Source organism: Malurus melanocephalus, unplaced genomic scaffold (assembly GCF_030028575.1).
Source record: "Malurus melanocephalus ecotype Western Australia unplaced genomic scaffold, MMel_1.1 scaffold_687, whole genome shotgun sequence".
Classification (NCBI taxonomy): Eukaryota; Metazoa; Chordata; class Aves; order Passeriformes; family Maluridae; genus Malurus; species Malurus melanocephalus.
Window position 1 is genome coordinate 120368 of NW_026623919.1, and position 16005 is coordinate 136372.

The 16005-nt window shown below is 36.3% G+C and overlaps 1 protein-coding gene across 4 annotated transcripts in view; it reads right to left on the reverse strand.

Annotated features, from left to right (window-relative positions):
• Positions 1 to 324: 324 nt before the first annotated feature.
• Positions 325 to 16005, reverse strand: part of SYT14 (synaptotagmin 14) — an 81572-nt gene continuing 65891 nt past the window's right edge. For all 4 annotated transcript variants that reach the window (XM_057384119.1, XM_057384121.1, XM_057384118.1 and 1 more), the window contains 2 exons: positions 5904 to 6093; positions 325 to 1655 (listed from right to left, as the gene is read on the reverse strand). In XM_057384119.1, coding sequence (XP_057240102.1) covers positions 1342 to 1655; positions 5904 to 6093 — 504 coding nt within the window. In that variant the 3' untranslated portion in view covers positions 325 to 1341. The remainder of the gene's footprint in view (positions 1656 to 5903; positions 6094 to 16005) is intronic.

Here is a 16005-nt window from a genome sequence, read left to right on the forward strand (position 1 = left end):
CAGCAGTCAATAAATTAGTGTGAGTCCAGCTAAAGYTTTGGGGACAAATAGGAATCTCAGAAGCACTGATATTTCCATAATTTCAGTGGATGCCGTGAGTGTTCATCTGATGGCAAACTTTCTTATGATACTGCAGCCTCGCAACTGCATCATTAGAAAGCTGTTTCCCAACCTGAACATAATTCTATTTTGTGTGTGAACATTCATTCAACTGCTGGCAAATCACTAGAAAAATAACTTACTGATGTTCTCATCTTCAAGAAGAAAGGTAAAAACTCCTGGTCTGCTCTCTCCTTCCAACACACAGCATATAGTAATTCCTAAATGGATACCTGTTTCAAGCAAAGCCATAATATTTTGCATTCATCCAGAGTAGTTCAACTGCTGCCACTTCCTTCACAGTCTTTCAAYCTAACTTCCAACTGCTGAAATTTTAAAGAAACCTGTATCAATTTATTTAATGAAAATATATTTTAGTAAAGTCGTGCTCTATGAGCTTCCTACATTGGAATACATGAATACAGGAAGTGCTTTCAACAGAAAGTTACATAGTTTTACAGTACAACCTGTCTAAGGAGTTTTGGAAGGGACCAAACTAATGATCTGGTCTCTTTGGATTAGGCAGAAGTACAGGCAAGAGGGAAAACCTCAATTTTTGCCATATATAGAGCTCGTTTCTGTCACAGATTGAAGAAACATTAGATTGGTGTCAAAGTTCACCTGATGCCCAAATGCTAGTATTTTTCAAACCAACTGCATATCAAAAAATGAAAACTTACTTTACTAAGCTCCTGGAAAGAAACTCAGTGCAAAACAACAGTATATTTCTATTTGCTATATTTTTAAGTGTTCTTTCACCGGTGGTGGGTTTTGTTTTTTTTTTTTTTTGCTTTTGCTTTACAGACCATTAACTTTTTCTCAAAGTGCAAACTATTGACCTTTAATCTGAATGCAAGCAGGTCAGAAACTACAGTATTAAAGCAATACAAAAAGTACACAAGAAGGAGCTTACATTAATTTGGAGAACCTTGCACAAAATGTTTCTGAATTGAAAACCACAAAACAAACCCAAACAAATACAGCATCAGGTGGATGGGGAAGGGACCGCTATYGTATCTGTGCACAGCAAGACTTCTCCGATGCCAAGGAAGTTCATGACACGAAGTGAAGATTCTATATTCAATCCCACCATTTTGCATGTTGTGCATCCTTTATGATGGAATGTTGACTGCAATTTCCGTTTTTCACTCCCACAACAAATCTGTTGAGTGYGACCAGGGAAGATCATCTTCCTGGGAGAACAAACTCCCTTAGAACCACGACTGCAGTTTCTACCATCCATTATGACTCCAGTAAAGTATGCCATCTACAGACTTGCTGTCCTTTAGATTCCTTCATTTCAGTCCAGTGATTCAGTTCATCTTCTCCTGAGCTGTTGAGACCTAAGGAAATCCACCCTATCATCTCTTTTCGCTTCATGCTGCGCTTATTATACACAGACAGTATGAGCGTCACGTCCGAGAGCTGGAACAGGGCCACCTGGAAAACGAAGGTTTCCTTGTACACGGGATTCGGCTGCCCTCGGCGGATTGAAGTTTTGCATTTGGACATCTCCTGCCCCATCGAGTTCAGCAGAGTTAACTTAACATATGTATCTACAAAAGAAATCACATTTTGGAATGTCAGGTATCTTGGAATGGAAGTTTTGGAGAMTGAGGTATTGACAAGGAACAAGGATATGGTGTATACCGGGATGGCTGAACACAGCTCAGTTTAGAYACACGCAAAGACGACAAGTAAACAAAATATTACAAACACACTAACAAATGAACTAACTCCAGTACTGTGTACGTGGGTYAAGTTAAAGGTATACCGCATAATCCTCTTCCCATTGAACCCCCCCTTCTTTAGTCTAAACAAATTTAAATTGCATTAACACTTAGCAAGCTCCAACTAGCCACAACACTGTAAAGCATACCACTGAAATTTCAAAAGAACATGGATAAATGARGTGGAATAAAGGCAATTAATGAAGAGAAAAAAAAATAATGTCAATATGCAGCRATGATATCAGAACAGCCAGGATAAAATGTTTAAGAATAATCTCTGCATGGATGTGGTTCTCACTTCAGGCTTTTTAATTCTATTTATTTTGAAAACTAAAGTATAGCAAAATGCATTCAAAGATGGAAGTTTACACAACAAAAAAAAAAAACAAAACCAAAACTATGAATTCCTAGATTCATGAAGGAATACATTTACTGCATGTTTAAAAAAAACCCAAGTTTTTATCATTCAAAGTGATTGTTTAAAATGTAGCTTAAGCAGTACACTTAAAAARCTGGTGCAAGCAAAGTAGTTAGCACATATCATGTGTTAGCACTTGGGTATAAACCCTTATTTTCAACAAAATGGAACAAAAGCACCAAAACATCCTCCTGCAGAAGGATGTGCATTTCATGAACTAATTACAGGAAATACAAACTTGTATAAAACAACCTCGCATTTCATTTTTATTCCTGTCTTATTCATGTTAATGGATAATATTAATTAAAGATTGGAGTTTATGTTAATAGAAACACACTGAGTATTTTCWCTTTGCTGGTACACTGAAACCCCAACATCCATAATCAGAGATAAATGCAACTTTTGTATTAGAGAGTGCCACAGAAAAGAAACATATACTTTTATAAATGGGTATGGAAGGCAGCCATAGATTTTTACTGCTGGCAAGTTTTCTTTTGCATGAAAAAGACAACATTGAATTAGTTTCTACAGAAACTCACCTCGGATTATATAAACCTGTCCACCTATCAAGTGTTTTAGACAACAGAACAGTCCGTCTGACAACAGGGGGTGGAAGGCAGTAAAAGAAATAATGACCAGATGTCAATAGTTGGGTGAGAGAGGTTCAAAGGTTAAAGTCTAAGAGGAAACACTATTCACTGAACATGAAACCTGAGCAGCATAGATCAGAAAAAGGACTGAACAAAAGGACTGTTAGGCAAAATTAATTGAAATGAAAATTTTGTGCAGTTTTTGTGTAATCTTAAACAAAARTTACATTGCTTACATAATGGGTTATCTTAGGACTAATAGACACTGGGTTCTAAACCACACTCAACATAGCAAGAGTCATGCAAATTATTAAGTTATACCAGATTGGGCAAAAATCACTGTATCCTTATCAAACCTTATGCTTTTTCATGCAAACTCCAGCATATTTAGAAAAACTGCACATAGGAATTAAACTTCTTATATTAAAAGCAATAAAATGAAAAATCATTGAATTGAAAACCAAAACTGGTTTTGCCCTTAGCTTTTATAGTTACTGATATTTGATTGTAATACTTCAGTTCTTGASTAGTAATAAACTTAGGCACAAGAATGACTCTGATGTAATCTCTAAAAATAGGTGAGGAACACATATCTGAAATTCAGCAATGGGTCTCTATTTAGAATGTAAAGATCTCGCTTATTAAAATCCACATATTTATGGATTTAATGTGTGTGTGCATGCATACACGCACATGAATTTAATATGCAAAAGCTCATRCCCTGTTTCAACTAAACTTCAAGGAATACTGAGAAGCATCTTCCTCTCAGACAAAATATTAACTGTCACACAGAGAAACAAARAAGACACATCGACTGTTACTGTCCTGTGGACTTGGCCTATTTGCCTGTACTCAGTTGCTAAATGAGTTACTATGGAACATATAAATATGTAGCAGAGGGGYATGTACTAGCAAGAAGTAGAAATTTAGTATTCAGTTCATATTTGCTACAGAAGCACTTGACAAAAATTCATAGGTTCACAAGCCCTAGACTACAGAAATGAGGGAAAGAGTARTTGCTTCCATTTTTACCACAGTTTCTTAATACATGAATGAAAACCAAACTGCTTGTGTACTTTGCAGCACTTCTCAGGATTTTGGACCACTGATAGTCTGAACAACAAATGTGACCAGGATACTTCATCATAATCATCATCATCCCTACAGGCCTTAGCTTTCATTCTGTGAAAATGATRGCACAGATCGAGGCTGGCAGATGTCCCTGATGTATTCAACTGTGATTTAGGACATGGCAGTGGCACAGACTTTTAAAAGAAGGTGTCACCACTGCTGGGGTGAGGGGAGAAGGATAGCACAAAACAGCACAAAGGGAAAATCTGGAATCCACAAGATTCTGTGCATGGTTTTACCAGACCCAGAAAGAGCATTAGTTTCCAGATTTCTAGAAAAAACTCCAAACCCACGTTTTTCTAAACAGAACTGCACTATTGCTTTTATGAATTTCAAATCTTCCCTTTATCCTTCACAGGGGATTACAAAAGGTAGCATGGAAGAYCTTCCTTCCAAAAAAGGTTAGTCAGAACATGGTTTTACAGGGCTACATGCCATGTTCTATGCTCCTTTCTTGCAATCTGAAACAGATTTTTGACCTCAGTGACACACACAACTGTTATCCACACAGCAGGGACTCACTGAGAATATTTTGGGAATTAAGACACTAGGAAATGAACCTCTCTGTTTTCAAAGCAAGTACTGAAGCCCTCCTAACTTGCATATTCTAAATATTAAATAAAAACTGGCTATCTCTGAGATTTCAGAAAGATAAGCATCTGGTTTTGATTTAAGGGAASACATGGCCTCTCCCTTTCATTTCTTCCCCTACCCCAGTGTCCTTGGACTTCTTTGGCTTTCCTCATGTCTTTCTATACTTTGTCTCCAAATAGGTGACTCTGGGGCAAGCTACTTAATTACATAARAGTATTAGAGATTCATCTATCACCTTCATTCTCTGGCCATGTTAAAGAAGTCTGGCTCCATCAGTGTGAAAAGTATAGACAAAGCAAAGCAGAGTAAGGTGGGACAATCAATGAATAGAATAAACATGGATCAGGAAAGTGAGAAAGAGGAGAGAGCATCAGTATCAAGTCTGGTTTGCTTCCTAAACTCTGAAGACAAAGTGAGACATKCAAACCACTTGCAAAATGTCAGCAGCCTAATACATAATCCAGATGTAGCAGATACAGATACTGTAGATACTCTGCTAGTGTCATACTAATCTGGGGTTTAAAAAACAGAAAGAGTGGCTAAAACCTCAGCCTCCAGAACAAAATCAAAAGGATCAGGTAGGTATTTCTGATTAACACTTACGTAAATCAGACTTACTGTCTTAAAAAACAACCAAAATATATTTTTAAGCAATTTGTTACTGAACTTTCTMAAGTTATGTCAAAGACCTAGAGACAGTAATAATATTCTCTCAGTGTGACATTCCATCTGGCTCCAGTTAAGAAGCATATAAAGTTCACAGTTATTTCAGACAAACGTATTTTTGAACAAATGCTTGAACATACAACTCAAGTCCTTTCTGATGGTGAACATTCTTTCTGTACAGTAAATATGCCAAAGGTCTCAAGTGGTTGCTCCTTGTCTTCACTGACATTCCCAAGTTACACACATTACCACACATATAGAGGCACATAAGCAATTAAAGACTGCAGTATCAACCCCTCTAGGAACAGCAATAACTGTTCAGAATGTTTATATTAATATTAACTGGCATGTACTTTCTCTTTAAACACTGACTTTTTATTCTTGGCCTGTGATGTGAGGCATTAGTAATTTAGCAATTAATCATTGTGATAAAGATAATTTATTAGTCAGTCATCATGAAAAATTAAAACAGGCTTGTCAACTTACAATTAATATTTTGAATTTTAGATTTTTGCTATTTCCCAACTGACTAGAAATATAAAACATGAAACAGATTAGCTGATGATTGCTCTATTTCATTTTGATTGGGTAAGACTAAGTGATAGGATTGAAGTCCTTGCTACCGAGAGCCCCACCAGTACAGAAGCATTAGGATGAAAAAAGATTTTCACTCACTGGGTGGTCTGTTCGCTGCCAAGTTTTTGAAGTGGCTGCCTTTTATCACTTCTGCTGATAATCTTCCAGTCGTAGCATTATACAGGAGGCCAACGAGGATTTCTGGAGCTGAGCCATGTACCAGAGACTGACAAGAGGAGGTACTTTCRCTGCAGGACACATCTGACATGCTCAGTTGAGAGTCACAACCCTGTAAAACAGATAAAAAGTTCTATGTGTTTTATGGATCGATGTTACTGGGAAGCTAATTTTTAGAATAATGCACCGAAAATTCTGAAAGCAACTTACTGACAATAACAGAGATTCCATTTAATCACCCAATAAGAAATGTACATTCTTAATATATACTTAATTGGCACATGTTAGAGGTAACAATAAAGTGGTCTGAAATTAAAACAATTCTTATGCATTTCTGCTGCTTCATGATACAGGAGAAATAAAAGCAGAAAATGAAGAACAGCCTTTATGGTCCCCATTTACTTCAATAGTTAAGGTAAGACCTGTAACATAATTTGTCAGCATCCTGGAAAACATTAAACCTTGGATCTTTTACTTTCCAAAWATGGAGTACACCAGTGGAACCACGAAAATAATAAAATGCAGAAAATTCTTATTCATCCTTTCTAAAGGTTATTCTCTAGACTGAGAAYTCATGAGTAGCAAAATAACAGAACACATGCAAATAGAAAAATGCACTCTGCCTAGAATAAATTAGCCTATAAGGAATTTAATTGATCCAGGGATACAGAACTGCAATAGTCCCTTTGTCTTGGGTGGGTGTTGTGGGTTTAAACCCATTTTTCCCAGCCAACRCACCAAAAATGTCGTGGTTTGAAGTTGACTGAAAGCCAAAGCACCCACGACGTTCCCCACCAGAGAGGCAGAAGGGAGAGCAGAAGCCCAGTTAACACTAAAATTTATGGCTTTTAGATAAGGTAACATAATAGAGAGAAAGATACATATATGCTCCAGAAAATGGTCAGACAGGCTGAATAACTTAAGTTGCAAAATAGATTTATTACTAAAAACTACTAAGAATACTACCACACCGGGGAGGGGAGCAGAGGTAGGGAAAAAGAGAAGGAAAAAACCGGACATTTTAAGACACCTGTTATCCTTTCTGGGAACCTGTCTCTCTCAGGTTGTCCCTCCCCACCCCTCCATGCCTTCCCACGTGCAAGGAGTGCAGGGAATGAACGTTTTAACATAGATCAAACTACTCATAATGGTTATCATCCAGCACCATAGAAGAAGAGTTCTTACAGCTCTAAGCTGTGGAAGTTCKTTTCCAAAGAAACAGTCAGTGTATAACTGCTGATGGCATGGGATTCTTTTTCTTTATGTCGTGTGAAAAGGAAAACAGTCCTCCAAGGCCGGCTGCTTTTTCTCAGAGTAAGGTTACTCTCTCAAATCTCCTAGCAGAACACAGTTTATCCTATGCATCAATTCGCTTCAGATGAGGGGGGAGCGGGGGGCAGGGGGAGTGGGGGCACCTCTTCCCCGCAGAACACAATTTTTTCTAAGCGTCAACTCGCTTCTGACGTGAGGGGGGTCCATGCCTCTTCCCCTTTTTTGGCTTATGATCAGTGCAGTCCTCAAAGGCCAAGTTTTTTATCTCGGATGCAGGGCCCCACTTTTCTATACAGGTCTCCCATTGAAGAAATAGTCTTTTTGAGAACAGCTTTTTTTCTCCATGTTTGAGCACCACAGCAACAGCACCTGTCTTCTTACTGTGATCTTGGGTCTCCATTTTGTATTCTTTACATCTCCTCACCCTCCTCCTCTGTCCTCCCCTGGTGCAAGGGGATGATAATACTAACAACCTAAAACTAAATGGCAGCCACGCTCTATCTTGTTTCGAATTCTTCTTAAGTACAAGACCATACGTCATCACAGAGGTGTAACTAGCGTGTRCAATTAGCCCAGGCCTGACTAACAGCCACTCCATCAACCTCASAGYCAYAATGGATTGGYTMTGAAACACMRRGGGSMRGGSYYCYTKKKSYKGRAAARSMRGRRRAARSYTYYWRRAMYTTKKYMMMRGRRSCMWYYTTKKKGKTTYYTWRKTYCMMCCCCCCATCACCAAAAATYGGACCGAGCAAAACCAGGATAGTGGGAAAGGAATAATGCCATCCAAATTTCAGCAAGCAATGCTTTAATTTCCACCCTGAAAGCTTCCAAAACATTCAGATCTCTCATGCATTCTCACTACATCACATCTCTAAAGTGAGCTCCTAATACTAATTTTTTTCATTTTAACTCCTCATTATTTGCCTTAAAGAAATAAAAAATTACACTGTCTTTACTTTATGCTGCCATGCTTATCACACCATGGTTGTTTCTATTTTCTTTTGCACTGGCACATAGAGTTGTACCACAGGAAATAGAAAACTGTATGGAATGTAGCCAATGGCATAGGGAATGAAAGTAGCTGAGAAGAGACTTTGAATTATCCGCACATTCCTTTATGATTCTCTCAGAAAAAAATGTAAATTGGGTCCACAGATTTTTCAAATATGGCTTGACTCATTTGGGAACCTGGCATCATACTTCCAAGGAGTCATGATGATTTTGTGAAGTTGATTCTTCCAGATTCTAAATGTCTCTATCATTTCCAGCAACAGCTGACATGGGCATAAGATCAGACCTAAAACCAAAATAGCACAAATCCCTATCCATAAGATAAATGTTAACTTTATAAGCAAGTCATTTCAGCTGACATATAAAGCCCAAATGCATTTTAGATTCTCAAATGATAGAAGACATGATACCTACAATAATATCCCTTTAACTGACATTTTAACAAGTTCTTTTCAACAGAACATTTCCCAAAAGTTTAGCAGAAGTTTCAAGTAGCAATCCAATTCTCATTAATAAACATTCACTGATGCTATCAGATGTATTCTTATTACTGAAGAAGGACCTCAACAAATTTCTCTGACTTCCCTCTCCCAAGCTGCAAATTTGGAATTTTAAATCTTCAGTTATTTCTCCAAAGTTCATTATTCAATGCCAAGAATAAATTTCAAACTGCTTGCAAATTGTACACTGCTGAAAATTAATTACAAGTATACATTCATTCTCTGATTCTTGTTATTCATAGAACAGGAAACTTGATTCCCAACTTCAACAGAAGAAACTAAATGGAAAGTTTAAAAGAAGATGACTTGATTCAGCAGTCACAGTATACACAGCACACTTGAAAGCCTCAGCCTATCACAAGTGCAGCTATTACTTTTCTGGTCTTCTTAAATTGTAATACATTATCCTTATGGTGCTTATTCATCTTATTATTTTCTTGAGCCAGGAATTTTTGTACAGTCCAACTGACGCTGTTCAAACTTAGGGCTCAAATTTGATCGAGGCCATGCTACAAGCCCACAAAAAAAAGATGTAACACAAAGCAGGGAGCTGAGCAACACTGTCCCCAAATCCTCTAAGGGCTTTGACATACTGAGAGAAGGTGATGATCTTTTCCTAATTGGGATCTATTTGTACCCTTTACTGATGTCCTAAGAGGGCCTTAGAAATCAATTTATGACAGAGTTAAACTGACTACAAAGGGTATCAGAGTAAGGTTTAGCCYGTCAGAAACAGTGAATAGTAAATGAGTGATGACTGAGTGTGAACGAGTCCTGAAGTACCAGGAAACAGAAGACATGTAGCTTCTGTGCGGTATAATAGAGAAGGAGGAAAGCAACTGAAAAATTCAATGTATTACAAAGTTACATAAGCACAGACTAGAAATACCATTGCTTTACAGCAGAATCCTGCATGGACAGGAGAAGGACAAGGCTGCCTTTGTCAAGGCCAGGCAAAAGGATTTCACCAGTAGAATGGTGGGTTGARAAGACCACCATTGTGTGGTTGAGAAGATGCTTCAGAACTCTGAGTGGATGGAAATGCAACTAAGTGACTGTACTGTAGAAGTGTTGCACAGAAAGAACTGCTAGATATAAACTGGATGAAAATCTGGAGAGAGCATCTAACTTAAATATTCTGCTAGAGTATTTTCTAAACCAAAATATTTCTACAGGTTTAGAAAAACAAATGAATGTTATTTAATCCTTATTATAAAACAAACTTATGAATCTCCTTCCTACAAAATGCCAYGGGGATATAGAAAAGACATTAAAATAACACAATCAAATGCATTGAAGGAAAAATCTAACAGTATTATGTTTTCCCTTTCACATTAAAAAAAAAAAGACAATGTCAATTCATATTGTTTGATGCTGACCCAAATGCATTAAAGAAAATACTCTGTTTTTCAGTTATGAACTGGAAGATCCTAATATTAGAGAAAGTGAAATGTTAAGAAGGAAAAGCAGATTAGAAGGCAGAATGATGTTACTGGGTAAAAAAAAAGATTAACAACATAAACCAAATTATACTTTCTGTGGCTATAAGAAGGGAGAAAACAGAGGATTTGGAAACTAGTATGTAAAAGACTTGAGGAAAAAGGGAGGGAGAGGYTGCATTTTGTCCATTTTCTTTAGAAAGAAAACAGAAAATTTTTATGAGGAASAGAAGAAACCGGAATCAGGGATAGTAAGAGACAACTGAGATTAACTGGGCTCATATCAACAACTGCAGAAAGACTTTCCATTCCAGACAAAGTCAAAAGCAGAGATACTGAGTATTATTAGATGTCTTCTGAAAAGCATTTTCTCCAGCACAGAATTAATTGTTAACATTATGGAAATCCATTTAWGTTTTAAGGAAGATATTCCATGACAATCACATCTGTGGGTAAGTAATCTGACTTTGTGCTAAGTCACATGATGCACTGGAACTGGAAATAACAGCTTTATTAAAGTTTCTGTTTAGAGGGATTTTTTTTCTGTTTACACAAGTCAGAATTCTCGAAGAGCTCTAACAAACTCATCAAGCAAAAAGCTGGAGAAAAAGTTACACTTTTACCTGGTCAAAATACAAGCTTCACTATCAAGTGCCAAATTGTAAAATATTAACACTGAAACTGATAATTGGTGCAACATGAATATAAACGGAGCTACAATGACAGCTTTACAGTGCTACCAGACCCTCTTCATCTCCATGCAGATCTGCATTTAATAATTTAATCTGTCTGTAAAGCTATCCCTAGGCCACTTTGATATTGTTGCTTCCCTGTGGGAAACTTTAAGATTCAGACCAAAAGTTATTTGTTTGATACAATCTATGTAAGTTTATTTTGCTCACTTTTCCCTCTTCCTCTTTAAACACCGTGTGTAATTTAACAAGCAAGGAAAAAAAGGACTAAGGTTTCATGAGAGCAAAGTCTTTTCAAGGGCAGTGAAGAACCAGAATAGCCTAGTAAGAACTTCACAAAACCTTATATGCAGCTTTTTAAGAAATTAGATAACTGTCAAAGTGTTGATGGTTTGACTACAGGACAAGGAACTGTCTCCAGGATATTAATACTAAATCCTCAACCCTTTTTTTCTGTCAATTTAGCCATAAACACATTATTAACAGTAAGCACTGCAAAAAAAAAGGTGAAGTCTTTTCCAAATATTTGGTTCAAATACCTGTCTTACTGCAGTACATAAACAATGTTCAGAACTGTGTGCAAAGGACCTAAACTTTTCCCATATACACCACAGGATAGTACTTTATTACAAAGTTAGGCTGATTTTATTTGATCAACACTTAAAAGAATCGCTGCTTTTCACTGGACTGTAAAAGTTGTATTCTCCAAACCACTGTCCTAACACATGCAAAATTCTTTGCATATATTATCTAGGGAAGAAACATTACTTCTTAGTAAATATGTAATAAAAACATGCCCATATAAGCAGACTTTGTATTTTGCATGTTCCTACTGTACAAAAGTTGGCAATCTAAAAAAGAACACACTTTTTGTCCCTCATGCCAAYGGACATGAACACACAAAATGCGTAATGTCAGACTTCAACCCTTGAGAAGCATTTTCAAGAGTGCTTTTCCTTGCCTTCTTACAACACAGAGAATCATCTATTTGCATCAATGGTAATTTATGCAAAATGTATTTATTTGTCTTTCTTCCCCAYAATTCCATGGAAACATGGTATTTGTTACTTACATATTCATTTCCTACTGTYATTTTTCTATACCCTGAAGTTCTGCTTATAAATTCTGCTCTCAAGCCAACTGGAGATAATGACAAGGAATAATGTGRTCATGCTTTGAAAGCAGTTAATAGTTCATTTTCCTCAATGCCCARGTTAAAATAATTTCTCTGTAGGCTTATGAAAAAAAAAATTGATTCTTTTGGCTTTTCAAAATATACACAGGACAGATGAAACCTTGCTGACAATCCTTCATCAACAAAAATCTGATTCACAGCATGTTACTTGTCAAAATGTCTCTCTCCAATTTTAAATGTTAATGTTATACCACTAATCTCTTAAAGAACTTTTTTGCACATTACTTTTTCTGCTTCTAGATCAATACAACTGAGAGGTTAGGGAAGGAAATTTGAATCCTTGTATGCAAAGGAGGGACCTCAATCCAGGTCTCCAACAGTTTTTAGATAAAAGAATTCATCTCTTTCACCACCCCAGTGTTGAACCCTAGAGTTCCTGCTCCCCTCTTGCTGAGGTGAGGAGAGCACCCGAGCTCACAAAGGCTCCAGACCTGGGAGCTCTCAGGGAGGAGAAAACCAAACCTAGGGGCTCCACACCCTTCATTAGTGGCTTCAGCACTAGACACTTTATAAAAATACATTTCAAAGCTAWAATACYGTTGAAGAAATATTGAGATCATTGCTGGGAAAAAGAACTTAAAACACCTAATGAACCCAGCCCTGAAAACAAAGGGATATAAAATAACTAGGAATGCCAAAGTTCAAAGCCACCTGTCTTGCACTATAAAAGTAAGAGAACACATAGTTATCAGTATTGTGCTTTAAATTTATAGCCTGAACTAGCAAACATTGAAATATAAGAGTTTTAAGCATCTCACAAAGATACAAGTTTAGGAAAGCATCATTATCTATGACAGGTAATTATTTGGGAGTTTTTTGCTTGATAGCTTCCTTGAAACATGTTCCAATTAAGTGTAATGTGCATTTTTATTCATGTACTTAACACTTTACAGCAGTACTTAGTCAACTTAAATCACAAACATGAAACTAAATATTCTAATAATCTTTCCATTATGTKACTTGATCTTAGGAACAAAAAAAATTATTTTGAGTAGAATGGCATGTTTTAAAAATTACCAGGACTTCCTAGTCAAAAATTCCAATTTTAGCAAATAAATCCACTTAACATCAATGGTATTCACATCAAATATGGACTGTTTTGATTATTAAAACACTATTAATCTAGTTGAAAATCTGATTATCTGAAATTACAATAGTGCCATTTCTCATCAAAAGCTTCTGCTTTACACTATTTTTTAGTTTCAAGAGAAAAAAACTTCTGGATGCAGAGTTCTAAAAACACCTTATTTTTGCATGTTTGAAACACTGAAAAAATTGGGATCAAATGAAAATTTCTTGATTCATTAGATTCATAGGACTAAAACTTCAAAAATTCTATACATAGCTTAAATTTACCATTGACACTATAACAAATTTCTTAAGATACATTATAATACACAAATTTACTTTTCAAAATACTTTAAAATTAATTAATTTTAATAAAAAATAAAATCTTTGTAGGTTTTCTAATAAGAATACTCTATTGTTAAAGAAAGGCTTGATTTCATATGTTAAGGTACAATAGTTTACTAATAAAAGTAAGATAACTAATTAAAATTTATATATTCTTAATAATAGCAAATCAGCACGCAGCTTCTCAGAAAGATTTTTAAAAAGTTCACAGAGTGATTTCTGTGTTGTTGTTCCTGTTTCATTAGAATTTACTATTAGCACTTTGGGCCTAAAATGTTTTAAAATGATCAGCTCTGCAGAACAAAACATTCACTTTCTGGTGAAACGGAAACATTTAAAGTTTTCTATARCTTCTATTAGTCTGTATTGAAATTACACCTTTGCCAGATGACAAAAGGTTACCTAGTTTTCCACAGACATAATGGGCTCTAAATTTGCAGAGCAAACCCAAACAGCAGTGGAGGCAACTGGAAATGAACCTACAATGGAATTTACAGCATTTGCAAAATGCTGTTTTTACACTGCAGAAGTCTAGCAGMTTTTCATACAGCCATGAGCCAGGGCAGGAAAAGAGGCAAGAGACCTTTTATTATCAAATTCTGTTCTCTGAGATAAGACAGGTAGCACAAAGAAACATTCAAGCACTAAAAGCTGTTAGATATTTGTGTTAGCAATTTAGTTAAGAACRTCTGACACAAAATGCAGACATTTTACCTGCATTCCTGATGAAGCTACACTAAACAGCTCCCACCCGGATGCACTCACACCTCCCCCTCTCTTTACTCCCTGTCAAGCATGTAAGAGCATGGAGATGTTACAGTGGGACAGCTTCCAACACCACAGGCTTCTTTAAATGACAATGCTCTGTCCAGCTGGAGTTAGTCAATGCTCATTGGGGAGATCAATGGCAAATAATTTCATTTTTCTCTTGATTACACCCTTTCATTCTGGGAAAAGAGAACGATTCAGCAACCAAACAGTAAGCACAATTTATGAGTAGTCAATCTATAGATCAGTGTTCAATTGCATAAACATGCAATTACTTTTCACAATGAACAAATTCATAATATTACATGTATATTTAAAATGCATTTGTCAGGTAAACTATTTGTGATTAACAATTGCTAGTGGTACTCTTTTTGATTTGCTCAGGTCACCTTTAATCTCATGATCAGAGGATCACCAGGTGTTTCCAGTCAGAAGGGATCTGCTTCAGTTCTTAGAGCTATCCTTACACACCACAAAGAAAGGGAACAGATAAACCGGATTCTCCTGGGGCCAGCTGACAGCTGATTAAGCCCAACAGAAAGACAGGAGCTGTGAAAGATTCAGCTCAAGGTCAAATGATGTAAAGGACAAACCTGACAAGAGTTTGAGACATTACAACTAAAAGGATCCCTTGCTAAAGGCACGCTATGAACAGAAATGCTTGTCTGATACCAACTACAGGCTGTTTGAATATACAGAAGAAGTGATTACCTGAAGATCCTCAAGTCTGAAATGAAGAATGCTAATGAAGAAGGCTTATGTTATACTGCAAAGCCCACCAGAATAATAAGAAGCATCATCCAGTAAATAAATCAAAAACTAATTCAAAAGTTCCACAACCATAACTGTACATTATAAATTTGCAGACTAAGTGACTTCATCTGTTTGTGCAAAATCTCTGATTAGGACTTCCCTCAACAGAAATAAATGGAAGGAAAATGGTGCACATGCTTTTACTGAAGGGTGTTCAAACCTGCAAAGAGAACTCATTCTGTGTTTTGACCTTTTCTAGTTTTCTTGATAGACAGTAACAAATGTGAGAAGATATTTGCGTATACACAGACATGCAAATAAGAAGAGTCTAAATGATAAGAAAACAAAATATTTGAGAAATTCAGCATCTCAAAGGGAAATAGAAATTTCAATCAACTGGATTGATACATTAAATAATGTACCTCTGTGGAAAGAGTTGCTTGAGGAAGGTTTAAAAACCAGCTCATAGTCTTCAAAAGCGGAAATTTCATATGAGGGACAACCTTGATAATCTTTACTTGTAACTTTTAATAAGCCACTTTGGGGCAATTTACAGTATGTTTATATTTATATTCCTTACTGCTCTTAGAAATCACAATCCAGATTGGGAAATWATACTTTTACTACAGAGAATGACCATCTCAGAATCTCACAGTTACCTCACTTTCTTCCCTTATGTATTGGTAAGCTTTTCTCTAATTTTTTTTTTAACATGATCAAAACTAGACACAGAATTCTAGACAATATATTTGCCACTGGCAGACTGGATTTTCTGAGTAAGCAGGAGTATTGCTCAAGAGGATTACTTTGAGTTAATCTAGGACAGTCATTCACAGCCTGTCATTTGACTGGAGTCATTTTAGACACTGAAAAGCATCATCATACACTCAAAATAGTAATATCATGTCTGAAACATAGTTTTCATCATTTGTAAATATCAAAGATTGTAGGGACCAAAGTGAGAAAGTAACTCTTTTTTGA